The sequence below is a fragment of the Ictalurus furcatus genome, chromosome 21, assembly GCF_023375685.1.
Source record: "Ictalurus furcatus strain D&B chromosome 21, Billie_1.0, whole genome shotgun sequence".
Taxonomy (NCBI): domain Eukaryota; kingdom Metazoa; phylum Chordata; class Actinopteri; order Siluriformes; family Ictaluridae; genus Ictalurus; species Ictalurus furcatus.
This window is the reverse complement of record NC_071275.1, coordinates 896,702-924,098: the sequence shown is the minus strand read 5'-3', so window position 1 is coordinate 924,098 and position 27,397 is coordinate 896,702. Positions and strand designations below refer to the sequence as shown.

The following is a 27,397-nucleotide window of genomic DNA, read 5'->3' as shown; positions in this document are numbered from 1 at the left end:
GTCCATATCAACTCCCGGTAATAACGCTACAAAGTTCAAGGAAAAGTTCAAGAATGTTGGCATTATACATGACTAATACTTAAAAGAGTATTTGTTTAAGAGCACATTGAAAATATAATTAAATTAACACTCATGAAACCAAGTTTCCTTTATTCTAATCCAGAAAAAAAAACACACACACTGGCTCTGCTTATCAAATGAATATTCTGGCATTATAAAAAACATTTTCACACTGAACTGAAAATAACCCTTGTTTACAACATTATCAAAAATGTTAAATATATGGCATGATGCAAGAAATCATTAAAGCTACAGGATCTACTGAAATGTCATGAATTTGGTCAATGGAAATGTTCATAAATATTCAAATGAAATCCACTGACCTTTGTTTAGGACAATAAAAATATCATCTCCAAGCACTAAATAGTAAATTGCAATGTTAATTTTATTTTTAAACAGAGAGAAACAGACTTTCTACACTTTGCAACAATTAAATCAACTAGGTGAGTAAGTACACAAGGCAGTAAAAATCATAAGAGGACATATGGATGAAGAAATATGATAATTTTTTTTCCTGTTTGTACACAACAGGAATGTTGAAAGTAAAATGTGTTCTTTCAGTAAGCTTGTACCATTGTTTTAAAAAATCATTTCAGTTTTGTTAGTCACAATTTAAGGTTCAGGGGATAATACAAGACCGAAGGAAGTTTGCCTTAGGAGTTGGGAGACTTGGACCAAAACTCGGATCATCTGCCCAGCAAACCCATTTCTTTCCCTTTCTCTTCAAAGCATCCAGCTGGTCTATAATGGCTCTCATTTGGGGACATGCCTCCTGACCATGTTGCATCTTCAGTTCTGGAACCAGACACACATCCATCTAGACTCTTTGATCCTCCCTTGGTAAAATCTGTACTTGACACCCTCCCACCTCTCTTATACAGGAACCTTTCCTGCAGCACTGTCTCTTTCGTCCAAGTTTGAACCACTGAAGGAAATGACACTTCCTTTTGCTCTGATTCTCTATGAAAGTCAATAGCAAGGGGTTCTGAATGCCCAGGGCTTGTCTTGAAGGCACAGTTGCTTTGAATGCATTGTCCAGGGTTTAAAGCCTCTTCCACATGTGTGCTGGTGTTCTTGTCAGTAGAGAAATCAAAAGCCCTCAGTCTCTTTTTTGTAGTTCTTGAAATTCCACTTTTCTTCTCATCACTAACTGTGAACAACCACTCACTGTCAAAGTTCATTTCATGTTTGAGTTGGTTCACTGCTTGCATGTTAAAGCCTAGTAAAACTATTGGTTTACGAGTCACAAAGTCCCATTCACATGACTGCCTTTGGTTGGCAAAGTGACTTAAGACATCAGACTTCCACAGCCACAGGTTTGCAGCGAGTTTTTCAACCTCTCGTTGGGATGGATACGGCTGCTGGTTGAAATAGGTGGTCAGGAAATCCTTACGTGCATCATAAGACTCATTTGCATGACCTCTGGGGTCCAAGATGAGAACAGGCTCTGCAGGCTTGTCCACAAATATTGTGTGATGGTACCTGCTTTGAGTGACCAATTTTTTCTTCTTAGGGTCCAATGTATCTGAGGCGACCAGTTCTCGCTTAAGAGCTGAAATGCACTTCTTGGTGTGAACATCCGGAGCTTGTCCAACCCCTCGGCAGTGTACAAGATGAAGCGTGATTGTGGAAGCCGTCATGTTATTTGTGTACACACCCAAGCAATGGATACACTTGTAGGTGAGCTTTTTCTCAACTGGATGGAGAGTCTGAAGCACCTGGTGCCGGTCTTGTAGATGCTGTGTGAGCGCGTAAGAAATGGGACCCTTTATAATGGTGAAGCAGAGTGGACACAAGGTCTTGCCCATTTCTGTGTTCTGGGTTACTACATTTTTGGATGTGTTCATCATTAGTGATTCACTGGATCTTTTTGTCCCCTTTGCTACAATTATTGTAGACCTGGATCCAACACTGTTTAGTGGTTGCACAGTTGTGGATGATGACTTGGGTACTTTCTTCATGTTATGGGTGGTCACTATAAGCTGCACATTCTTTGGACTGCCTTGTTGAAGCGTCAGATCAAATGTCAATGGAGAATCAATAGGAAGGTCCCCTGGTTCATTTGGATGCATCTGCCTCTTGTGCACTACCATCTTCTCAACCTCATAAAATGTGGCCTGGCACTGTGGGCATGTCAGTCCATGTATTAGCATGTGGTTTAGCAGAGTGTCACTTGGCAGGTAACGGTTACAATACAGACACTTGCTTGTGAAATTGTGGATCTTCAGAATATACTTAGCCATAGCCTGCACCCTTTCGGCCTGATGTTCCTTTTCAATGTGAATGGCATATGCACTCTCAGGGAAGAGTTCATTGCATATTGTGCAAATCTTCCACTTCTGTGTTTGTGAGGTGTTTGGTGCATTAACTGAACCTTTCTTGGCCTCTAATGAGGTCAAAGTGGCAGTAGCAGCATGCACTGATGAAAGGGGTTTTCCTATATATGACTGTGAAGCTGTGCTGGACAACAGAGCTTTGTCAGGCAGTGTAATGCACAGTGGGTGGCCAGGGCTTCCTGTGACACCCTGCTTGAAATGGTTGCCAACAGGCACCCTCATTACTTTGGGCATGTTAAAGCAATTAACTGGCTGCACCATATGTGGCGGTATTCCAGGTATGACTGGAGCACCCAACTGAATAATGCTGGCCTGAGAACGAGCCACTATAACATTGGTGTGGCCAATCAGGGCAGTTACTTGATAGCCAATACGTTCATGGAACTCAATAACATGTTGAACCAGTGCCTCATAGGAACGAGGGACAAAGAGGCAGCTCTTACACTGAATCCCATGACTACTGATTATGGCTTCATCACCGTTTTCTTGCTTCTCTGAGTTTTTGACTACATAAGGTGTAGTCACATGCTGGAAGTGTTCCCTATAAATGTGCCTGCGCACTACATTGTATAATCTGTCCCGATAGTTGCATTTCTTGCAGTAGTAAACTGCCAGCTCTTTTCTGTCAGTCAGCATATGCTTTTCCATCTGTATACTATGCTTACCACCCACCATGGCTCCAAGTGGATTGGCAATGCCCTGTCGGACAATGTTATAAGGCATGTGGAAGAGCCTAACATGAGTCTCCAGAGTTCGTTTGTTTCCACTGTACATGCAATAGGAGCAGTTGAGCAGGATGCGGTTCTCAAAGTCATCTCTGTGAACATTGCGAAAGTGATTCTTGTAGGCTGAGAAGTATTTGGAAGCAAAGGGACAATCTGAGCAGCAAAATTGCTTCGTTCTGTAGTCCTATAACACATAAATAGAGAGATATAAATATATATATATATATATATATATATATATATATATATATATATTTTTTTTTACAGTAAAAGGGTTCAAAGCTACTGAGCAATGCAATTAAACCTTCTGGACGAAACCTACTAAATTAATGAAAATTAATGAAAAGTTAAATTGTCTTACCTGTGACTTCGTCCAGGATGGATCCCACACACATACATCAAGGTAAACATGTTTCATATAGAACTCATCAGGACCAAACTCTTTGTAATCCTAAAGAGGAGAAGAATTAAAAACAAAATTAAATTGTCAGAACACTCCAGAAGCAATGTTTATAATAATCCTATGGTCCCAAATTATGCATCCATATTTTATCAATGACACTTTTGAGTTTTACATCAGTTGAATTTATAAGGGGAACTAAACACTCAACGAAATACAGTGAGCTCATTCAGGTAATTCAGGCAGAGTCTACACAGAAGCAGCACTGTCAGGTAATGGAGGCAAAGACTGATGCAAGTGCAGATATTTGTGTAAAGTGCAAAACAAACCACCATAATTGTGAAATCCAGAACCATAAACATGAGATATAATGCAAAACATGCAGACTACTGGCAAGGCTGTGGCACACACAACTACCCACACGCTTGACAACGATAACAACAAAAGCTTGACCAAGAAACACACAGAAGATATACTTAAAAAGAGGTGCTGATTAATTGATAACAGCCATATAAATATATTTTATTCGTTTTGATTAATTTGGTAAAAAAAAAAAAATTAAATTACATAAAAAAAAAAAATCTAAGGAACAGCTTGAATTCAGGCTGTTTTAAAATTATTTATTTATTTATTTATTTTTTTAAAATAATGCATTGCTGAGCTATTTAGTTGTCAAGCATATACATTGGATTGATTTTAATAGCTTTAATGTATTTGAAGTGTGCACCTAGAAATAGGAAAATTCAAGTATTGGATCATGACTCTGTATTAGCAGATATGAAATATTAAATTAGATCAGGAGTAAAAAAAAACTTGAATGGGACATCCCTAGTTTTGGAGGTACATTTTAAAGCCCCACACAATATGGTTTCCAAAAAACAACAACAAAAAGAAAACAATACAAATGTAAAACCTGTTTGTTATATTAAAGATCTCACATTTGAAACACATTTATCTCTAACTAGAATTTATTTATAACCTTCTGCCTGAAGGGAACTGTGAGTGTGTGACAGATCACATATTCATATTCACATAGTCATCTCCCTGCAACACATGAACAATGTTAGTATTTGAAAAGCAGGTATAACTGACCTCTGCAGCACTGTTGCACAAGTCATGAACAGCGCGTGTGGTATGTACATTGTAGGGTTGTTGTTAATGATTATTTTTATAATCATATAATCTATTGATTTGATTATTTCATATATACTAAATACCAAAAAATATTTATTTTAAAAAGATCTATTTTCAGCACATTAATCAACTAATACTACCATAGAACTTGTAAATAAGCTTTATTAATTAAAAAGTCACTAAATACAATAGAATATTACTGACCTCTATTAGTAAATCTATCATGCAATGACAAAGGTCAGGGGTTTGTACTGACTCATTTCTAGAGCATTTCAAGCCCTGATTTGTTAAATTTCAAACAGTCAAATTGAAAACAAAGACCAATATCCATGGTTTAGCAAAACATGTGCAACCATTCACCCTAGAGCAAGCACTTAAAGGTTAAATACTGTATTAAACTGACACCCATATCTGTGATTTATACAAAGATGGCTTATCCCATACTAAACCAACAGAATTACCAAACACCTTCCAGCAACATTACTTAACAGACATGTCCAGAAATCATATCCCTGCAGAAAAAAAAAACAATTAAGGCAGTTAAATTCTTTTGCTTCAGTTATACATACAGTGATTTGCAAAGAGACCTTTGCACAAAGATTTAATAATAAACATGGCCTTTCATTTTCACCACAATCCTGTTTTTTATAATTAAAAAAAAAAAAAAAATTAATTCTGTGGTGCTGTGATGAACAGTGACATTTTTAGATTATCATACAGTGAAAATATCAAAACACTATAAACACCCCTTTCAAACACCCCTAGTTTAGCTAGCTAGTGCTAGCTAACTGAAACAATGCAATTGATTGATTGAAATTAATTATGCACCAATGTGGAAATTTTTCTTTGGCTTCCCATAAAACACAAAAGTTATACACATCCACAATTAAGACACAATCATACAACAAATTAAAAAACAACCACCAAATAAAAGTAATCATTCTCACAAAAGATGTGTACCCTTACTTTTTTGTGTTTGTAAACATTTTAAAGAATTTTGGGAACCTCATACCTTATTCCAGAAGAATTACAAATCCGGAATAAAGTGGGTGTGTGGAATCCAATATAACCCTTGTTGCTCTTCAATGTACTGCCAGCTAATACAGTTTATCAAGCTATGTTTGCTGGCCTCCTGTTATTTTTCCTGCCATTCTCAGTATCCAGTGCAACTTGTTCTTATTCCTCACTCGCAGATTTCCATACCAGGCTGTAATTTTAAATACTGAAATACTCTCAACATGGCTTTTATATACCATTTCCAAAACTGATTGACTAACATTGTAATACTTCAACTTCTGCATAAGAACAACCTTTGAGTTGCTGATCTAAAAATATTGTCTACATTCTCACTGAAACGCAACCAATACACATGGTATTCACAAGATTTTAACATTAAAATCAACTCTTGTTTTGTCCTTATGTTGATTTGCAAAACACTCAATTTACACCAATCTTCAAGGACCATCATGTTTTTTAAGTATGTTTGTTCACTCAGTAATTGACTCTTTGAATGAAGTTACACAAGGACCATGTCATCTGCATACTTAAAAAGACCGGCTGTATTACTTTTAATTTGTAGCTCATTGGTAAACAGTTGCGGTCGAAAGTTTACATACCCCTTGCAGAATATGCAAAATCTTAATACTTTTAACAAAATAAGAGGGATCATAAAAATCACGTTTTTTATTTAGTCCAGTCCTGAATATACTATTTCAGATAACAGATGTTTACATATAGTCCACAAGATAATAGCTGAATTTATAAAAATTACCCCATTCACACATTCTTGATTCTCACATGTGGACCTGATGATCCACAACTGTTTTTATGTTTTGTGATAGTTGTTCATGAGTCTCTTGTTTGTCCTGAGCAGTTAAACTGCCCACTGTTCTTCAGAAAAATCCTCCAGGTCCTGCACATTCTTTACTTTTCCAGCATATTCTGTATATTTGAGCCCTTTCCAACAGCGGCTATATGATGTTGAGATCCATCTTTTCACACAGAGGACGACTGAGGGACTCGTACACGACTATTACATAAGTTGCAAACATTCACTGATGCTCAAGAAGGTAACATGATACATTAAGAGCCAGGTGGATGTGAACTTTTGAACTGGATGATTAAAAGAACAGCAGGCAGTTTAACTGCTCAGCACAAACAGGGGACTCGAACAACCATCACAAAATAAAACAGTCATTTATCATCCAGGTAACGACACACAGTATGAATCAAGGGTATGTAAACTTTTGAACGGGGTAATTGTTTTTATAAATTCAGCCATTATCTTGTCTTGTGGACAATATGTAAACATATGTTATGTGAAATAGCTTATTCAGGACAGGACTAAATAAAAAAAAAAACAACATGGGGGTTTTTATGATCCGTCTAATTTTGTTAACAGTTTCAAGATTTAGCAGATTCTGCAAAGGGTATGTAAACTTTTGGGCACAATTGTACATTAGCCAATTCTGATTCCAACTGATTCAAATTCTTTCAACATTATATTTAAGCTTTATTAAGCTTTAATATGTAATAAACACAAGATGTTTGAATGCTAAAGGGCAATCTGTGTTCATTTCCTTATTTTATTTATTTATTTGTTTATTTACTTCCATTAATTTCAGTGAAAGATTTGGTTTTATGCACAATATACATTGGAATGTTTTGGTTCTTTTGAAAATAATTTTTGTATTTATAAAAAAATATTTCTAGCTTTTCCAGAGAAAAACAGTTTTGTAATATGTCAATCGTGAAATAAAAATGAAAAGGAAACAATGTGATTTGTACAAAAGGCCTCATTTATCAATCTGTTAGTAAAGTTGTGTTGAATGTTTGCGTCAGCCAAACCAAACTAAAAATTTCCTCCTCATTTAGCAAAGTTTTGGAAACATATTAAAATGTTCATGAATGCCTGTCACCTACAAGTGCATATACTTCACAGTGACTCCATTAAAAAGGAAAGGCTCACAGGGCTAAAAGCAAGAAATGACCATTAAACAAGGAAAGAACAGGAATTTGTTTTGACTCGCATACACCCACCATCCACTTTAATCGGAACACCTGTACACCTACTCATGTATGCGGTTATCCAATCAGTCAATCATGTGGCAGCAGTACAATGCATACAATCATGCAGATAGAGGTCAAGAGCTTCAGTTAATATGTTCACATCCAACATCAGACTGGGGGAAAAATATGATTTCTGTGTCTAACTTTGGCATGATTGTTGGTGCCAGATGGGCTGGATTATTTCAAAAACTGATGATATCCTGGGATTTTCACACACAAGTTACAGCCTCTAGAGTTTACACAAAATGGTACGGGGGGACCACATCCTGAGAGTGGAGGGTCTGCAGGTTGAAACATTTTGTTGATGAGAGAGATCAGAGTAGAATGACCAGGCTGGTCAGAATTGACAGGAAGTTTATAGTAACTCAAATAATCACACTTTACAACTGTGGTGAGCAGAAAAGCATCTCAGAATTCACATCACACCTTCAGGTGAATGAGCTACAACAGAAGAAGGCCCGAAGAATCTGAGGCTATCATGTGCACAGACTCACCCAAACTGGATTGGGGTTGTGTGGTCTCAGGAGGAGAGCTGTGCACTTCTTGAAATTTAGAAAGAGGATTGCATTAAACGCCAACCATCCTCAACACATAAGAACATAAACCTGTTTCTTTGCTCAAAAAATTAAGGAAAGAGGCTATAACAGAACAGTGCTACAATGTAAAAGTAAAAAAACTACGACAGTAGTTAAATACATGAGTACCCGTGACAAAATGAATGGAAGTGGAGAATCCGCTGAAAATTAGGATTCCTGTCCTTTCTACGAAGACTTGGATAAAATTTTGGGTGGAAGCGATTGTGCGACATATGTTGTTGAAGGTGGAAGAGTGGACATGCAAAAAGAAGAGGAACATAAGGGTATCATTTTGCATCCCTACCTAAAGGCTTATATCAACACTATGGTATTTAGTATTGACGAATCATTATTCATAGAATTATTCCCAATGGTTGCATTTATTAACATTAGTTTGCCACACTCATTAACATGAACTACTAATATAGATAATTTTGGAAACATATAATCTTGGTTAATGTCAACATTTACAAACCCATTCTATTTATATGGTAACGTTAGTTTGTAATATGAACCAACGAGGGAGGGAGGGAGGGACGGACAGATGCTGTTAATTCATGATACCTAAAATAATAATCAATGGTAATTAATAGAACCTTATTGTAAAGTGTTACTGTTATTCTTTTCTGAGCTACAAAAGATGTACAGCAGACATGAAGATTACAGTATCAATTGAGGTTGATCAGGTTTAGCAAATGGTGTGATTTATGCTTATTTTTTCTTTATTTCAGAATTTCCTTTCAGAATTGGAGTGATGCATCAGTGTTACTGAAAACAGTAGTGCGAGTGAAAGCAACAGCATTCATGTTGATCACACGATCACAGCAAACACTCCAAAACGTACACGTGCTGAACAGTTGAAAAATGACCAACCCGACATTCCAGCATCATCGCCGAGGTGACATCTATGCTAAATAGCATGACTGACCAACAAAGGTATTACTTTGAGCTCTTTGCCTCCTCGGAAGAGGAGGAACAACACCGCAGAGAGGTTGAACTAGAGCGAGAACGCTTCAGATTGCAGATGGAGTTGGAAGAAAGGCGTCGGCAGACCTTTTGGTTTTCTATGATCCGCCACGCCTACTTAGATCAAAAGGTGCAGGCTACTTGACGGTACCTCGAATACTGAAGAGCTTTCACTTACAAAGCCCCACAGTTATAGAACAGCCTCCCAATTAGTGTTCGGGACTCAGACACAGTCTCAGAGTTTAAGTCTAGGCTTAAAACTTATTTTTTTACTCAAGCCTACACTGACTAGACTTTCTGTTACGCTAAGCACAGTCCTAACAATCTCTTCTCTCCTTCTGTCAAGCCACACACGATTTTATGGAGATACTAGAGATCCTGATCCTTTCTGCTCTGTGGACCTGCCTGATCCGTTCCGATGCCCTACCTCTGATTGGAGCTCTCATCTACTCCAATTCCACATAGCTGGGACTACGGTTGCTTCTAAGGCCAAACAGACTGCATATAAATCCATAATGAACTTTCCTTTACTTTTACACTATCTGTTGTTACCCAGATGAGGACGGGTTCCCTTCTGAGTCTGGTTCCTCTCAAGGTTTCTTCCCCTTAACATCTTAGGGAGTTTCTCCTTGCCACTGTTGCCACCGACTTGCTCAATTGGTATAAATTTGCACATTTAAAATCTGTATCCTGTGTTTATATGTTTATGTAAAGCTGCTTTGAGACAATGTCCATTGTAAAAAGCCCTATCCAAATAAAATTTAACTGAATTGAATGGAATACATGTATTTCACTTCCTACTATATAGTAGATAAGTATGCGGTTTGGGACGCGGCTGTGCTCTCTTGTTTGCCGTAAAACAGTTGAGCACTGCTGTGTGTGTACGTGTCCTGTTGCAAAATGCCGTGAAAACTACCACATAACGTTAATAATGTGATTAAGTTGTTTACATGTCTGTAATGCACGTCGATAATGCGATTAAAAAAGGAATACTCCACATGTTTTAATTCGATTTGTGTTTACTTCGAGTATGACTTCAATCAGATTAAGGTAATCAATAATCGCTGTTTACATGCTAGTTTCTTAATCAGAGTATTGTCTTAATCGGATTAATATTGGATTATTGTTGTCCATGTAAACGTATGTTTCTTCTGCTCTTGAGGCCCAGTTAGGTCCTCTCTCTGTCAAAAATCTTGTTATTTTTTAGTTATTTTTGACTCAAACTTACACTTTGATAAACAAATCAGTGCTGTTGTTAAGGGAAGCTTCTTTCATCTAAGATCTATTGCAAAGTTAAAACAGTTTCTCTCTAGAAAAGATTTAGAAACTGTGATTCATGCTCTTGTTACATCACGGTTGGACTACTGTCATTCTTTGCATGTTGGCCTTCCTCAATCCTCCTTATCCTGTCTGCAGCTTGTGCAAAACGCAGTAGCTAGATTTTAACAGGGACCCAAAAGAGGGATCATATTTCCCCTATTCTGCCATTTCTTCACTGGCTTCCAATCAAGTTTAGAAATGTAATAATTTATGTATAAGAAGTTCTTTCGACTTCTGCTCCACAGTACATCATTGACCTTCTTCACCTTTACTCTCCTACTAAAGCATGTAGTTAGTAGTTAGTTCCGTCCGCGCAGCGGGGTGCATCGGGCAACAAGCATTCGCCAGCGGGCTCGGTCGGCAGCGTCGATTTCCACATCTTCCCACTTGACGTCGAGCGTTCGTAGATCTTCCATGAATGTTCGTCGCCATGTATTATGCGGCCGCCCTACTTTTCTCTTCCCCCGTGGCGGCGTCCAGCGCAGCGCAATCTTTGCGTGGCGGTGGTCAGACATCCGTAGAATGTGTCCTGCAAAGCGCATTCTTCGCTCTACGACCATTTCTGCCAGGCTGCGGGAGTTTGTTCTTCTTAGAATTTCTTCATTTGAAATACGATCACGGTATGATACACTGAGTATTCTTCTCAGGCATCGTTGCTGAAACACATTCAGCTTGTGGATGACTGCCCTCGAGCTCGTCCAAGTTTCAGATGCATAGATGGCGGTTGGGATGATGATGCTATTAAACAGGCGAAGTTTGTTGTTGGTATGGATAGTTCGCCTAGCCCAAATCGGCTGTAGCTGTTGGAAGACTGCAAATGCTCTGCCGATTCTGCGATTGACATCCGCGTTAGTCCCACTATCCGCAGCCACAATGCTGCCAAGGTAGGTAAACTGTTTGACTTCTTCGATCAGCTGATTGCTCACCGTGATCCGCACCGGCGTCATCCGGCCGACCGCCATGACGTTGGTCTTGTCAGTGCTGATCCGTAACCCAACTTTGGCTGCTTCGTGCTCCAGGCTAGTGGTCATCTCCTGTAAAACTTTCCCATTCTGCACCAATAGCACAATATCGTCGGCGAATTCCAGGTCGGTCAGGCGTCCCTGGCCTGTCCACGGAATTCCAGACGCTGGCTGTGTTAGTGCTCGTCGCATGACGAAGTCCATCATCATGAGGAAAAAGAATGGTGAAAGAATGCAGCCCTGTCTAACTCCGGTCTTGATGGTGAAAAAGGCAGTATGACCTGTGTCCGTCCGGATGCAACAGCTAGAATACTGATATAAGTTCTGGAAAATGGCGATAAACCGCTGTGGAATGCCATATAGCTGTGCGATGTTCCAAAGAGATTTCGGTTGGACACTGTCAAACGCCTTGTTAAAGTCTATAAAGTTGACCAAGAGCAGTTTCTGATATTCGGAGCTTTGTTCAATGATGTTTCGAAGAGCAAAGATTTGTTCAGTGCACGACCGACCGCTTCTAAACCCGGCCTGTTCGTCCCGTAGAGCCTGATCGACTGCTCGCAGTATCCGTTTAAAGAGGACGAGACAAAAAACCTTGCCTGGGACAGACAGAAGGGTGATGCCTCTCCAATTGTTACAGTCTGCGAGATTACCTTTCTTAGGTAATTTGACGATGACACCCTGTCTCCAGTCATTTGGGACACGTTCCATGTGCCAGCAGTCATTGAGCAGCGTAGTGAGCACCCGTACAACTTCATCACCACCCGCTTTCAGCATTTCTGCCGAGATTTGGTCAAGACCAGGTGCTTTGTTGTTTTTCAGATGACGAATCGCTGCAGCGACCTCAGCATCCATGATGTCGCTCATGTCCACTTCCAGCTCATAGGGAGGAGGAAAGACTGTAAAGTCGTGCGTGGCTACGGGAGCCGGCTGGTTTAGGGTGTTTTTGAAATGTTCCACCCAACGCGCGTCCTGCTCTTCTTTGCTAACTAGCATCTTGCCGGTTGTATCCCTTATCGGTTCAGTGGAACCGCTTCGGGCCCGAGTGAGGTCTCTAACCACATGAAACAGAGTCCTGCTGTCACCCTGGTCCGCAGCCACTTGTGCTTCAGTGCCCTTCCGGTCCAGCCAGTCCTTCTTGTCTGCTCGGCAACTCCTCTTGACCCTGCGGTCGAGTTCTCGGTACGCCTGCGATGCTTCATTTCGCTCCTCTTCGGTCTTTGCTTGATCGCGCTGACGTTTCTTGACCCGTCTTTCAATCGAGCAACGACCATGTCCGGTCCTGAATCCACCGTTCTCGGTGCGTTCCACGCCGTCGACCAATCGTTCTCTCTGCCGTCTCGATGGCAGCATCCTTGATCTGTGCCCATTGTTCTTCGATGCTGGCCGAGTTGTCAAGAATCTGGAATCGGTTAGCGAGTTCAATGTGGAAGTGCTCGGCGTTCACGCGGTCTTTCAATTTCTCGGAGGCAAATGACCGAACGGTGTTGTGTCCGGCCACTCTTTTCAATTTTAGTCGGATTGAGGTCACAAGCAAGTGGTGATCAGATCCGACGTCGGCGCCGCGAAAAACCCGTACGTCACGTAAAGCCGAGCGCCACCGTTGATGGATGCATACATAGTCGATTTCATTGTGAGTGGCCCCATCTGGTGACCGCCACATCTTTTTGTGAATCCATTTGTGAATGAAATATGTATTCCCGATGCAAAGGTTGTTAAGATTGCATAGGGATAGGAGACGCTCTCCATTTTCATTCGTTACTGCTGCCGATCCATGAGGTCCGATCACGTTTTCCCAGCCCTGATGGTCGCTGCGGAGTTGCGCATTCATGTCGCCAAGGAGGATCTTTATGTCATGGTTGGGGACAACCGCGATTGTGTCTTGCAGCTGGTCGTAGAAGGCGTCCTTCTCTTCATCATCTGCCTCATTTGTCGGTGCGTAGACTTGAATAACAGTAATTTTAGCATGGCGAGACTGAAATCGGGCGGTAAGGATGCGATCACTGATCGGTTTCCATCCAACGAGTGCCTGTGCCGCGGTTTTACTCAGGACCATCCCGACGCCGTGCACATGATGTTCTTTGGCTCCCGAATACAGGACGATCTTCCCGTCGCTTGTCATTTTTCCATTACCCGTCCACCTCATTTCGCTGACACCAAGAATGTCAAGCCGGTAATTGTCGAATTCGTGCAGAAGCTGCTCCAGTCTCCCACACTGGTACAACGTTCGCACGTTCCAGGTTCCAATTCGTGTGATCGTATTGGCGTCGAGTATCCCGTTTTGCATCGGGCGCTGGACGACCTTTCGGCTTTGCTCCAGCACCGTCATCAAGGGAGAAACAGGGTCATCGCGCCGGTATTGTTTAGACCGCTGATTTTTGCTTGTTGTGTCCGTAGCAAGATACATTTTTCGGGATCAGGATGCTAGCCTGATGCCCAACCCTCCTCCTTTTTCACCCGGGCTTGGGACCGGCATCAGCGGAATAAAGCATGGAGATCATGTAATCAACTTATTTTATCTGTCACCCATTGTCATACTAAGACAAAGGGTGATCAAGCCTTTTCTGTGGTTGGTCCCAAACTTTGGAAAAGTCTCCCTTTTCATGTGTGGTCCACTCCATCTTAAGCTATTTTTAAATCTTCTCTTAAAACTTATTTTTATCTTTGTGTTGTAATGTTAAATAATGTGATGAATTTTAATGTTTTGTACAGCACTTCGGATCAACTGCTGTTGACTTTATATGTGCTTTAAAAATATATTTGACTTGATTTGCCTAAGGCATCTCGTAATGGCAGGTACGATAATAACTTTATTTATGGACTTCTTTAGATTTCTTGAGTTAATACTGATGTCTGGTGAAAATTTCATGTGAATAGCCTTATTATAAATATATTAACTGAAAAAAATATAGTCCAATACTTTTAAAATAAAAATTTCCTTATTTCCCCCACTGTGTGTGTGTGTGTATGTGTATGTGTATTTTATATATATATATATATATATATATATATATATATATATATATATATATACACATTTATATATATATATATACACATATATATATACATATATATATATATATATATACACACACGCACACACGCACACACGCACACACACACACACACACATACATATCCCTCCACTACTATTGGCACCCTTGGTAAATATAAGAAAAGAAGGCTGTAAAGAATTGTCATTGTTTAACCTTTCGATCTTTTGCTAAAAGAAATTCACAAAAATACTCTACTCTTATCGATAAACAACTGCAAACATAACAGGTTTATCCAACCAAAAATTATCTTTGTTAAATATATGAGTGCAACAAGAATTCCCTTTGTTACTGAATAGGGCTGCATTGATACCGAAAATCTAGTAGTCGGTACCGATACCACCAAAAGTACACAATACTCAATATCAAAGTCGATACCACGGTGCGGTTTTAAAAAAAAAGAAAAAAAAATTAAAAATAAAATTAAAAACTCTCCTGGAGGACATCATCCTCTGGCTGATACCGGCAAAAAGAAAGAGAGAGAGATTTTAGTTATCAAACACTGTTTGACAATGACTAATAAGTGTTAAGGTGCACGCACGCACACACACACCTTATACTCTGAATGCAAGCATTAGTTTAAATTCACTGATATGGTGGCAGGATAAAAAGACTTATTAAAAGCATGAACATTTGAATAATTATTAGTGACATTAGGCTACATTTAGCTGACAGGACACGGGCTGAATGGTGATGCATGGTGGTCAATTAGGAGGTAGTTTATAACATTGCAATGCGTTAGCATCGTTAACAAATAACTGGCTATCGCTAACATTACATGGAGCATAACGTTAGCTGGTTTCACAGCTACAATGCAGCTGACTCAAACAAACATAATACAGGGCCTGTGTTTCAGGTGCTTCGCCAAATTCCAGGCGTTTCCTCGCTTTGTTTGAAATGAACGATAGCATCGGTTACACACCGGCTTCACAGCATCAATTGTATGTTTGTTGTCACCCGCCTCGAATGCAAAGTATTTCCATATTCCATATCATCTTTCCTCTGAACGAGTCGGGGCAGAACTAAACTTGTCGCCATTTCTGTAGTTTTTCCCTGTGTGCATTCTTCTTCTTCTTTACCACTTGTGGACCGACAAACACTTATGCATATTTGCTGCCCCCTTCAGTTCTGGAAGAATTGCAATCCCGGTACCTCCATTACCAACTGTACCAATGCTAATGCAGAAAAACAAGTACCGTCACGTTTTAAGAATGTTGGTACCGACTTGATACCGAAGTATCGGTTCTCGTGACATCCCTAATTTATGTTGGCTCTGAAATATGGACTGAGGATATTCTATAATTCTCTGGGTCTGGATCTTATCTGATGCTCCGAGTTAAGGTTAGCTTGCTGGATGCAGTCACCAATCACAGTAGGACTGAATGATTCTAACCTAGACGTTCACCTGAGTTGATAACATTACTTTAGCATACAGTTCGTGATAATATTAGACATTCCTATAGCCTTTTTGAAAGTTAACGTAGCATTACAGCTGTTATGAGGATCGGTTAGGACCATGTTTCTTCAAGTATTCGGCGAATGTTAAGGCGTCATGAAACACTAAACTACATTTTCTGAGATTTTAACAGAGGTGTTTGTATCGCACATCATAAAAGACAATCTTAGCATCTGTTAATTTTAATTGTAGGAGAAAACTGGTTAATTTTGAGCTTTTTCGGCTATTTTCAACTTCCTGGTTTAAAATCTCGTCCTGTCACACGTCACAGGCGGTGATGTGGCAATGTACTATAGTACTTCGATGACGTGTCGGTGTCTTATAATTATTCATGAGCCTGCGTGTTCTTATCCTATGAGAAATGCTGTCTCTTAATTATTCATGACAGCACATGGTGCTTTCCTACAGATGTAGTAGATGAGAGGCGTTCAAATGGGTCGCAGGTGTTTGTTTCAGTGGTGTAAGAGTTCGAGTGCGTTTTCTCAGGAGAGCTATGAGATTTGGAGAAAGGTGAACTTCAGACTTGCTCATGAAAGCAGTTTGCCTCAACACAATGATCCGGTACTCAGTCCCGAGGACTTTTCTATCCCTTCAAATGAGGTGTGTGTCTTATTTTTAACCATAACAGACTTTGAGCTTTTGAGCTAATTAACCCGCTTAAAGCTCCGCAGGCCATCACATGCAAAACTATAAGAGAGTCCACGTTTAAGGGAAGCACATTCCCCCTTTTATTCATGAAAAGCTCGAGCCTATTAGCTACCATTCCGACACTTCTCCCATCTGCACTTCCTCCGGTTTTATTTGATGTTTTCCTCTATAGTCACGCCAGGGGCTCATGGTTAAAACAGATAGGGCAGAGGACCTACACTGCTATCTATTGTGTCTCCATTTAGCCCTGGGGATTCAGGAGGACTGTTTGTCACTATCAATCTTTATTGTGAGTGTTCTGAAAGCTCACCCCCCTCTTCCTCTCCTGCCTTTCCCTGCCACGCCCACTCCCTTCTTCGCACAGCCATCCACGCCCATTTAAGCTGCATTATTCAAAAACCTTGAGAGGTAGACTTGAGCTGAAAGAGGGAGGTTTCATGACCCTTTAATACAGGTTAACAGGTGCAGACAGTCAGTGGGTAACGGAACACACACACACACACAATATGTGCGTATATGTGCATCGACACTGAAACAACAATAATCGATTTTATATCATTATTTGATGTTTTATCATTTTTTAAACTGCCATACATGTTTACTACAGTTCCAAATATTCTATATGTGTTGCTTAAAAATAAAAATATATGGTGTTCAAGGGGAACAAAGTAGTTTTTTACCCAGACATTTAAAAACAACACATTTTAGAGCTATAATCACAATACTGGGATACCGTGAAATCGTGATTTTTTTGCTTAAAGTTATCATACTGTCAAAATCTCATACCGGCCCATGCCTACACTGGAATAAGACCACAGATCTCTCTCGAGCTGTCGCTATCTTTTTCCCAATAAAACATTTTTGGTGCGACACCTCGAGTCTTTTGGCTAATCAGAATCAAGATAACGGCATAATCTTCTTTTCCATTGAAACTTTTTGCGGTATTACAACAATTCTGAGGTAAGTTTCCTGATTAACTTAACCTTAGGTAAGTAGTTGCTACAGTAACGTTAACATGCCAAATCAAGTTACTTTGTCGGTTAGTAAGTAAGTCAAGTGTGTCGGGGCAATAGACAGAAGGCTGTACATCAATTCGGCAGGAACAAGAGACAAGGACCAGAGACAAAAGAAGTTGCTGAGTGTCCGAGAGAGGAGGATGGAGTTTGACTGCCAGCCATCTACAAGTGCTGCAGAGAAAAGGCTTGAAGCCAAAGAGGAAAAAAATGTTGCAAGAAAGAGGCACATTGCTAAGCAGCAAAAACAGGCACTTAAAAGACTTGTGCAGGCCAAAAGAATGAAGAAAAACTTTTTGACCAGCAAAAAGTGGCTGGTATGCTAAAAAGTTAAAATGAAGTGGTGTCAATAAATGCGTGTTTTGGGGTTTTTTTTGTTGTTGTTTCTTACTTTAAACAAATGTTGTCTTTTTCCTTTATTTTCTTGTCAGAGTGCACCAGAATGCTTCGTTTACATGTTAAAGTCACAAAAAATTTCTTCTGGAGGAGAATCCCCCTACAGGGATTTAATTTGTAAACATATCACCTTTTTCACTTCTCGTGAGTTTGCAGGTCTGATATAAATGTTTATGCATTCATTTTCATGGATGCACAAAAAAGCACTGGCAATTAAACTACAGCCCGATATTAATAATAAAATCTCCCTTTCACTGCACCTAATGCTTTCTGCTACTCTTACTTGAGCTGCCATGCAGTACATTTACATGGACAACAATAATCCGATATCCTGATTAAAACAATACTCTGATTAAAAAACTACCATGTAAACAGCGATTACTGATTACCTTAATCTGACTAAAGTCATACACAAAGTAAACACAAATCGAATTAAGACGTGGAGTAGAGCTACAACAACTAATCGATAATAATCGATTATGAAAAACGTTGTCAACGAATCTCATTATCGATTAGTCGGTCTGCACGTGGCGCGTTTACTCACTAAGTTACTTCTGTTCCAAAAACACGCTTCAGAGAATAAATACTAAAGTTGTGTCCCAAATGAAGTACTGTACACTTACACTCTACTGTCTAGTGCATGAATTTTAGAAAGGTAATATCATCTCAAATAGAACACTAGCTTTTTTTTTTTTTTTTAATTAATCGGAAGTATAAGCATGTTCTGGGTCCACTGCTCTTTTCTATCTACACTACATCTCTGGGGCAGGTGATTGAGTCTCATGGCTTCTCATATCATTGCTATGCTGATGACACCCAGCTCTATTTGTCCTTCCAACCTGATGATCCATCAGTCTCTACACAAATCTCTGCTTGCCTGTCTGACATCTCGGACTGGATGAGTTTAGTTATCAAACACTGTCTGACAATGAGTGGAGGTGCACTCCTAAACACACACACACACACACACACCTTATACTCTGAATGCAAGCATTACTTTAAATTCACTGATATGGTGGCAGGCCAGTCGCCAGAAATAAACAGACAAACTCCGAACTTTATTTAAAACATTTTCCAGAATACGGATTTACTCTGTGGATGAATCTTCATCCACGTTTTTTGGGGGGAATTGTGAGAACCAGTTTCAGGGCTCTACGGTAACAATTTCTTTTAGGAGCACAGTCAAAAATTTTGGAGCACTGTTGAAGTTTAGGTTTTTTTTTAAGGCACATTAATGTGCCACAATATAACACACAAGTAGGCAAGAGAGAACTTGAGCTTGTCAATTATGACAGACTTTAGGAACATAGTGTGAGCCATGACACATTAATTTACCTTCTGATAAACTAAATGCAGTATTTTCAGTTAATTTTACAGACTGTATGCAAAAAAACAACAGTTAACCTGTTCCACCTTGTAAACAAATACAATAAACATTAATGTTCAGTGTTTGGAGTCTGCTCCTCTTTAATGTATTTAAAGCTACACTATTAGACATTTTCCACTGTCATGGTTCTGGGCTGGAGTCAGTTCTCGAACCGCTCTGTTTATATTGTGTATATATCTGAATAATCTCATACAGGATGTGATTGGGTGAGTTCATTTACCTGTCAGATGCAAAGCGCTTTAGTTTAATTGTGTTCATTAGGGATGCACTGATCAGAAGTTTTACAGCCGATACCGATCCAGATACCAATCTTTTTTTGTTTAAACTTTAACAGTTAAATGTAAGCTCTCCGCTCATGGTCACCTTTAATTGAGTTAAAATAATAGCAATAAGAAATACTGTTGGCTAATTGATAAATAAACAGCATAAAATATTTCTTTTTAAATATCTTCAACAATAAAGAGTCCTAATTAAAAGTAGACTAACACAAAAATGATCCATATTAGCAAAAAGGCTAATATCTTTCTATGGAAATAGCGAACTAAGCTTAATGTCAAATTGATATTAAATGCAACCCATATTAAACATTATTTCATTTCTCATTTTATGTATATTTTATGAAGTTATTATAACATCTATTTTCATATTAAATGATTTCTTTATAACTAAGCACATTTTCTGTCTTTACATTTTAATAGATTTATTTTTGTTTATCAGTTGTTCCTTTTAGATCTGTTCCCCCAGTACAGTGTTGCCATGTTTGCTGATTATATTCTGGTTTTGGGGGATTAAATCAAAACACGGAAACTGGAGTTGACTTTTCTAGTGATCTCTGGCAACCCTGAGTTTAAATGAAGTAAATGCACTGTGAGTTGGTGTAGAAGGAGAGCAGCAGTGTACTGTATGTTTGCAGACTGAACAGTTGCTACTCTTGATTATGATTGGTGAGGAATTATTTAATAAAGAAGTTTGAATTTAAACCCACCTTGCAGCGTTAACATCATTATTAATTTACTCTGCCCGATGCCGCTGTGTCTACAAGAGCAGGTCACAGTCGCAGGTTCAGGTCATTTTGCGTGATCAATAAAAGATGGTGGTTTGTGAGATCGGGAAGTTGAAGCAGATGTTCAGTATTACTCTTTTCATCATAATGGCTTCTCTGCAGAATTTCCACACTTGTTCGGTTGACTGAGGAGATGAAAAGCAGTGTGAAAGTAACTGTTGCACTGTGTAGATGCATTTTGGACTTCCCGTAGTTTTTATTCCGACTGTATTATACAACTCCGAACAGGTCACTCGCACCGGTGCGAATAAATATTTATTAAACATTTTTCAGTCACAAACACGAGTGAAATGGTCGCACTGTAGAGCCCTGAGTTTATCTGCAAAGTTCTTTCCTGTTCGGCGTGATGATGTTTAATGTCCCTGACAACCTCTGTAGTACAATTTAGCATTGTGCTAGTGTCATGATTTCTCCTCGTACAAAGCGCTGGAACACGAAGCAAAACTGGCAGTTCGAGGGCTAAAACGCTAACACCATTTCCGGGTTTGGCATTACAAAAAGATTTCATCGCTGTGCCGCTCTATGGTGATTGGCTGTAAGTGTAGGAAGCGCTTGATTTGATCCGCAGCAGAGGATCGGAGGACGGACTTTAAACCAACTAATCAATATTGAGATTTGTTGACAAAAATGTGCATAATCAATTTATCGATTTTACTGATTAGTTGTTGCAGCTCTACTTTCCACTAGGGATGTCATGATACCAAAAATCTAGTAGTCGGTACCGATACCACCAAAAGTACACGATACTCGATACCAAAGTCGATACCAGTTCGGAGAGAGAGGGAGAGAGGGGGTAGGGTATTTTAGTTATTAAACACTGTCTGACAATAGCTGTGTTTACATGGACAACAATAATCCACTCTTAACCTGATTAAGACCATACTTTGATTAAGAAACTACCATGTAAACAGCAATTTTTACTTACCTTAATCTAATTAAGGTCATACACGAATTAAGCTCTAATCGAATTAAGACAGGTGGAGTATTCCTGTTTTAGTCACATTATGGACGTGTATTACAGACATGTAAACACCTTAATCACATTATGAACGTCGTGTGAGAGTTTTCACCGCATTGTGCGACAGGACACGATCACACACGGCAGTTTTACGGCGAACAAGAGAGCACGGCTATGTCCCAAACCGCATACTTGCCTACTATAGGCCTGTAGTGGGGAAAAATACATGTATCTCGGCTACTATATAGTAGGTAAGTACGCGGTTTAGGACGCAGCCCACGGCTTCAAACAGTTGTCTATTAGCGCGTATAGCATGACAAATAATTAACTGCACTTAAAGCATTCGTAAAAAAAATAATAAATAAAAACACCCAAAACTGTATACGGTTTTTATACGGTAAACGAAGACGAACTATATGTTGATACGTGAAATTCTAGAGGGACGGCGTGGCGCGGTGACGTAATGATGCGGGCTGTTAATCTAATTATGTTCTAAAACATGTAAAACGGGTACATTAAAAGAGTACTCTAAAAGCGACTTAATACCTTAATCACATTATTATCTTAATCAGAGTAAGGTCAATAATTAGATTACTGCTGTCCATGTAAAGGTAATCATTGCGTCTACGGAGGTGCACTCCTAAACGCGCACACACACACACACACACACACACACACACACACACACACACACACACACACCTTATACTCTGAATGCAAGCATTAGTTTAAATTCACTGATATGGTGGCAGGCCAAAAAGATTTATTAAAATCATGAACATGTGAATAATTATTAGTGACAGTAGCTACATTTAGCTGACAGGACACGGGCTGAATGGCGATGCATGGTGGTCCATTAGGAGGTAGTTTATAACATCACAAAGCGTTAGCGTCGTTAACAAATAACTGGCTATCGCAAACATTACATGGAGCATAACGTTAGCTGGTTTCACGGCAACAATGCAACTGCCTCAAACAAACATAATATAGGACCGTCTTTCAGGTGCTTCGCCAAATTCCAGTTGTTTCCTCGCTTTGTTTGAAATGAACGATAGCATTGGTTGCACACCGGAAAATGATACTAGCTTTCCTCTCAATGAGTCGGGCGGAGCTAAACTTGTTAAGCTAAGCTAAACTTCTGTAGTTTATCCTGTGTGCTTGTAGGCGTTCCTCTTCTTCTTCTTCACCACTTGTGGACCGACTAAAACACTTGCGCGTATTTGCTGCCCCCATCAGGTCCGGAAGAATCACAACCCCGGTACCTTTACAAACGGTACGAACGCTACTGCAGAAAAACAAGTACCTTCACGTTTTAAGAATGTTGGTACCGACTTGGTACCGAAGTATCGGTTCTTGTGACATCCCTACTTTCCACTATCTCTAATGTTGGTTGACTTAATTAGGTTGTGCAAAAAAATTGGCAGTGAGGTGCTAAAGGCAGGAAAATAAATATTCACAGGTTAGCTAGATCTTCCTGGTGAGGCTACAGCACCATTTTGTTCATTGGAAGTGGAGGCCACATTTCCAAAATTACACAATTTGTGATTCTGTAACGCAATTTCTCAGTTGAGGTCCACAGGCATTTGTTCATATTTTGTAGTTAATAACGAACCAACACTCCTTCTGTTCTTTAACAGCTTTTCAAATGGAAGGGAAATGGGACTAGTCTTCCAAGATGGCTGAGAGACTTGTAAGAAGACGTATTAACTCGAAGTCTTACATCTGTCAAATGTTTAAATGATTTTAATAAATGTCACCTGAATTTCATGCAATTGCTTGGGTATTTTGTGAGTATTTTAGCACACAAACAAATTTGGCTGTGTTATTTTTTAACATATCTTTGTGAGGAAATGTACTAACACATAGCATGTGTTAAATGTATTAACACACTGTGTTAAAAGCAACACAAATTATATTGTCCTTAACTAGACACAAAAGTGTGTTAAAAATAACACAATGTGTTTTGTTTTAAGAGTGCAGCATCTTCCACAACAAAGAAACTAGGGCTTTAATTGTTAATTTATTATTATTATTAATATATTATTATTATTGAGAAGCACCGATGTATTGGCCAATTCCGGTTATTGGCATTATTATTATTAAAGGCCATCGACCTATAGTTTAAAAACATCCGATGATCAGGGCCGATAATATCCTGGCAATCAAAAGAGAGCGGGAAAACACATCGAATTTGTGCTGTTTGTAAAGATGATGTCTCTTGTGTGGAATTACTTTGAATTGGTTGACAATGACGACAAAACTACAGTTTGTAAGCTCTGCACTGCTACAATTTTACACCGCATGCTGCAGCAGAGCAGAAGCAGTACATATATTTTTTTGGCGTGCATGTTAACGAATAAGTGCTTTGACACCGGTAGTGGGCAGCACTGAAGCAGGAGTTTTGGGGTAGAGTCAATAATTTTTTTTTTTGCCAGTAGACGGTTTAAAGTTTTAAATGAAGATGAGTTGACAAAAAAAAAGGTGTGTGTGTACATATACATATACACATATATATACACATACATTATATATATATATATATATATATATATATATATATATATATATATATATACACACACACAGCACAGAAAAATATATTTGTAGAGTAGTATGTTTCATATCCAGTTAAAGTTAATATGGGTTAATATTATCAAAAAAAAGTTGATATTATATATGACCAGTTTGATGTGCAGTCATGAAGTAGAAATGTTTTTGTTTGTGGTGAGTGAATGTGAGACTAACAGGAGGTTTTTAGAATTCAGTCAATGTTAATATGAATTAATAACATTCAATAAGTTAATAATCTTACTTTAATCTTCAGAATTTAGTTCATGTGTTGGTGTTAATTTGAGTAATGTGTTTTCTGTTTATGAGACCAGTTACTGTCAAACAACTTGTGGAAATGGAGATAAAGTTTTTATTTGCATTTCCTTCAGAATTTTGGAATTAATTATTATTAATTTAAAAGAAGGCATAAAAGGCAGAATCACCAAACTATCGTATCGGCCGATATCACTCTGAATAACAATAAAATAAAATTTTAAATAAATACCTAGAAACGTATAAATGTGCTGTACACAAGTAACAGTAATAATAATAATAATAATAATAATAATAATAATAATAATAATAATTAGAGACGCTCCAATAATAAATTTGAGAAATTTAGTATCGGTGCATCTCTAATTATTATTACCGTTACTTGTGTCCAGCACATTTATATGTTTCTAGGTATATATTTTTTATTTATTGTATGTACATGTATTATATGGCTAAAGGTTTGTGGACACCTGAGCATCGCACCCCAATCTGTCCTTGAACATCCCATTCCAAAACCATGGGCATTAATATAGACTTGTTCCCCCCTTTGCTGCTATAACAGCATCCAGTCTTCTGGGAAGGCTTGCCACAACATCTTGTAATGTGGCTATTGGGATTTGTGCCCGTTTATAAGAGCATTACTCAGTGAAGACTCTGATGTCAGTTAGCATTCCAGTTCATCAGTGCACTTATCTGACGTTCCTTTTTTTTTTTTTCTCCATAAATAAAGGCATGACATATACTTAACGTTAACTTGATTACTTAACAAGGTTGCAGAACATCATGTGACAGTAAACAAAAATGGTTTCCTCATACAACACCTAGATTTAAAACATTGCTCTTCAGTTATATACCACAACATATCCAAAAAAAACCAAAACACAAGCACAATTTACTGGTGTGTTCCAACCTGCATATTCCCATAGATCTTAATGCAACAGCATACAAAAACATTCTAGACAATTGTACGCAACAACAGTTTTGGAAAATCTAAAACTGTATGTATATGATGGTCAGGTATCCACATACTTTTGGCCATATAATGTAGCTTAATGGGGAACTGCACACTGAATCTCATTTTACTGGCACACTGATTAGAAAGGTATTTGTATTCATAACAGATGCAATAGGGCATGCCACACTCTTAGTACATAAGCCCTTAAAATATAGTAAAACTCTGACAGCATAGTTGCCAGAAGATAATGGCATGATATACTGGCATAAATGATAGCAGCCTATACTTCTACATAGGCAGTTTAAAAACCCATCTCTTTGCATCCTCCCAACAACACAATTCAGCAATTTATTGCTTATTTAATTTGGCCACATTTCAAAAATTAGATGCTGAAGATTTAATGAACAAATTATAAATAAGTGTATAAATAAACAAGGATCTTGCACAACACGGACTTTCAAGTAAGAGCAAAGTTACAATGTCCTATACTGGAGCTGTGAGGATTTAGGAGGTCAGATTCTAGGAACGCTTTCCAGTCTGTGTAAAGTTACCAATACCGTGTTCTACCTCCTCAAAAGGATGAAGGAGTTTAAGTATCATGTGATCTTATTCATGAATGATGGTAAAAGAAAAAACAAACTGCTGGGATTCTGTAGTGTAAATATTTTAGGATAGGTCTTGGGTATTAATTTTATTTCGTGTTCAGCAGAGAGTTTCAATCTAGACTGCATGAAACCTTATTGTTATTATTTACTAACCTCTATATGTTCCTTGCAGTAGTCCAAGCCAATATCACTTAACAGCCTCTTGACCCTTTTCCTAGCTTTTCTCAGTCGTGTAAGGTTGTTTACCGGAAGCTGAAACATTTCTCCTATAGCAAAGAAGAGGCACAGATAACAGCTTTAGCTACTCAAGACAGAATTCAAGAACAACCAACATACGCTGGCTGAATAACATAAAAGTCATATACTGCCACTAGTTCAAAACGTAATTAAAACCTGTAATAGTACCGCTCTTTACACTAACTAGTATAACTGGTAAGATTAAAGTCATTTATCGGATACAGAGAATAACAGAGTAGCTACTAGAAACAATATAGCTAATACATTCCTGTCGCCAAATAGCTAATGTTAGACAATAACCGCCAGTTATTCCGTAGTGGGCCTTGGATCAGCTGGCTAACAAAAATATTACGGATTACCAGATTATTTACAACGTGCCATCTTTCGAGAAGATTGCCATCGAATTAACAATTTAAACGTTATTTAGGTTATTAGCAAGCTAACAAATGACAAACGTTGCGGCAAGTTTAGCCAGCTCGCTGTACACTGTATTGGTGCTCATTTGTTAGGTAGTTAGCAAGCTAATATCAAGACAAGTTACCTTTTTTTTCTTTTTTTTTTTAACCACTGTTGCTTTTAACTTTTCGTTTGCTCCAGAACGAATTAATCCAGGCGATTAGAGAAAAAACAAACAAATGCTGCAATTGTCCATCGTTTCGGCTTTGGTGCCGGGGGATCTTTTCAACTTTATCTTGGGGGATGATCCATAGGTTTCCATAATCAGTTAAATTTGCGGTTGTCTTCCGAAGCCCATTGATTTCTTCTGCTAAGTTTATCATCAACTAGGGTTTAAAAGGTAAAAAAAAAAATAAAAATAAACAATACTATCAAAATAAATAGCAGACCGAACAGTTTTTATTTTATTTATTTATTTATTTTTTTAACCGTCTAGACCATTTCATACACTAGCCAAGCCTGTTCAAGATGGCGAACCGATTTAGCGGAAGTGACATTTTTGTGTAACTTGAAAATAATGCTGCCTCCACGGAAGTTCATGAGAACGGGTTCGGTGGTGCTGAGATCAATACACGTGGTGTGTGTTTTGGTCGGGCAAACATGGACGGTGTGAGATAAAATGCATATCGTGAGAAAATATCTTTGGTTTTCATTTAATTTTTGTTTGTAACATAAAGAAGAAATCCAAATTACACGCCCCCAAGGAACAAACTTAGATAAAACCTTACACTGGAATGAAAAAATAGGTCCTTACTAAGCAGATGCATTAAAGCCACGATATGAGACATATCCCTATACAG

At 38.6% G+C, this 27,397-nt stretch overlaps 1 protein-coding gene across 2 annotated transcripts; it reads right to left on the bottom strand.

Annotated features, from left to right (window-relative positions):
• Nucleotides 1–135: 135 nt before the first annotated feature.
• On the bottom strand, nt 136–27,093 carry adnpa (activity-dependent neuroprotector homeobox a). Of its 2 annotated transcripts, XM_053652806.1 has the most exons (5): nt 26,683–27,093; nt 26,058–26,170; nt 20,486–20,688; nt 3,483–3,572; nt 136–3,305 (listed from the first exon to the last, which is right to left on the bottom strand). In XM_053652806.1, exons 4-5 carry the CDS (start codon nt 3,537–3,539, stop codon nt 747–749), a joined length of 2,616 nt encoding a protein of 871 aa, XP_053508781.1. In that variant the 5' UTR covers nt 3,540–3,572; nt 20,486–20,688; nt 26,058–26,170; nt 26,683–27,093; the 3' UTR covers nt 136–746. The 2 variants fall into 2 exon arrangements, with proteins under 2 accessions (XP_053508781.1, XP_053508780.1); XM_053652805.1 differs by lacking the exon at nt 20,486–20,688.
• Nucleotides 27,094–27,397: the final 304 nt, after the last annotated feature.

Coding starts and splice junctions, on each gene's coding strand:
- adnpa (XM_053652805.1), bottom strand. CDS start 26,165: ATGTTTCAGCTTCCGGTAAACAACCTTACACGACTGAGAAAAGCTAGG. Junction 3,573..26,057: donor ACTGCAAGGAACATATAGAG/GTTAGTAAATAA, acceptor TCTCCTCTTTAG/GATTACAAAGAGTTTGGTCC. Junction 3,306..3,482: donor CATCCTGGACGAAGTCACAG/GTAAGACAATTT, acceptor TATGTGTTATAG/GACTACAGAACGAAGCAATT.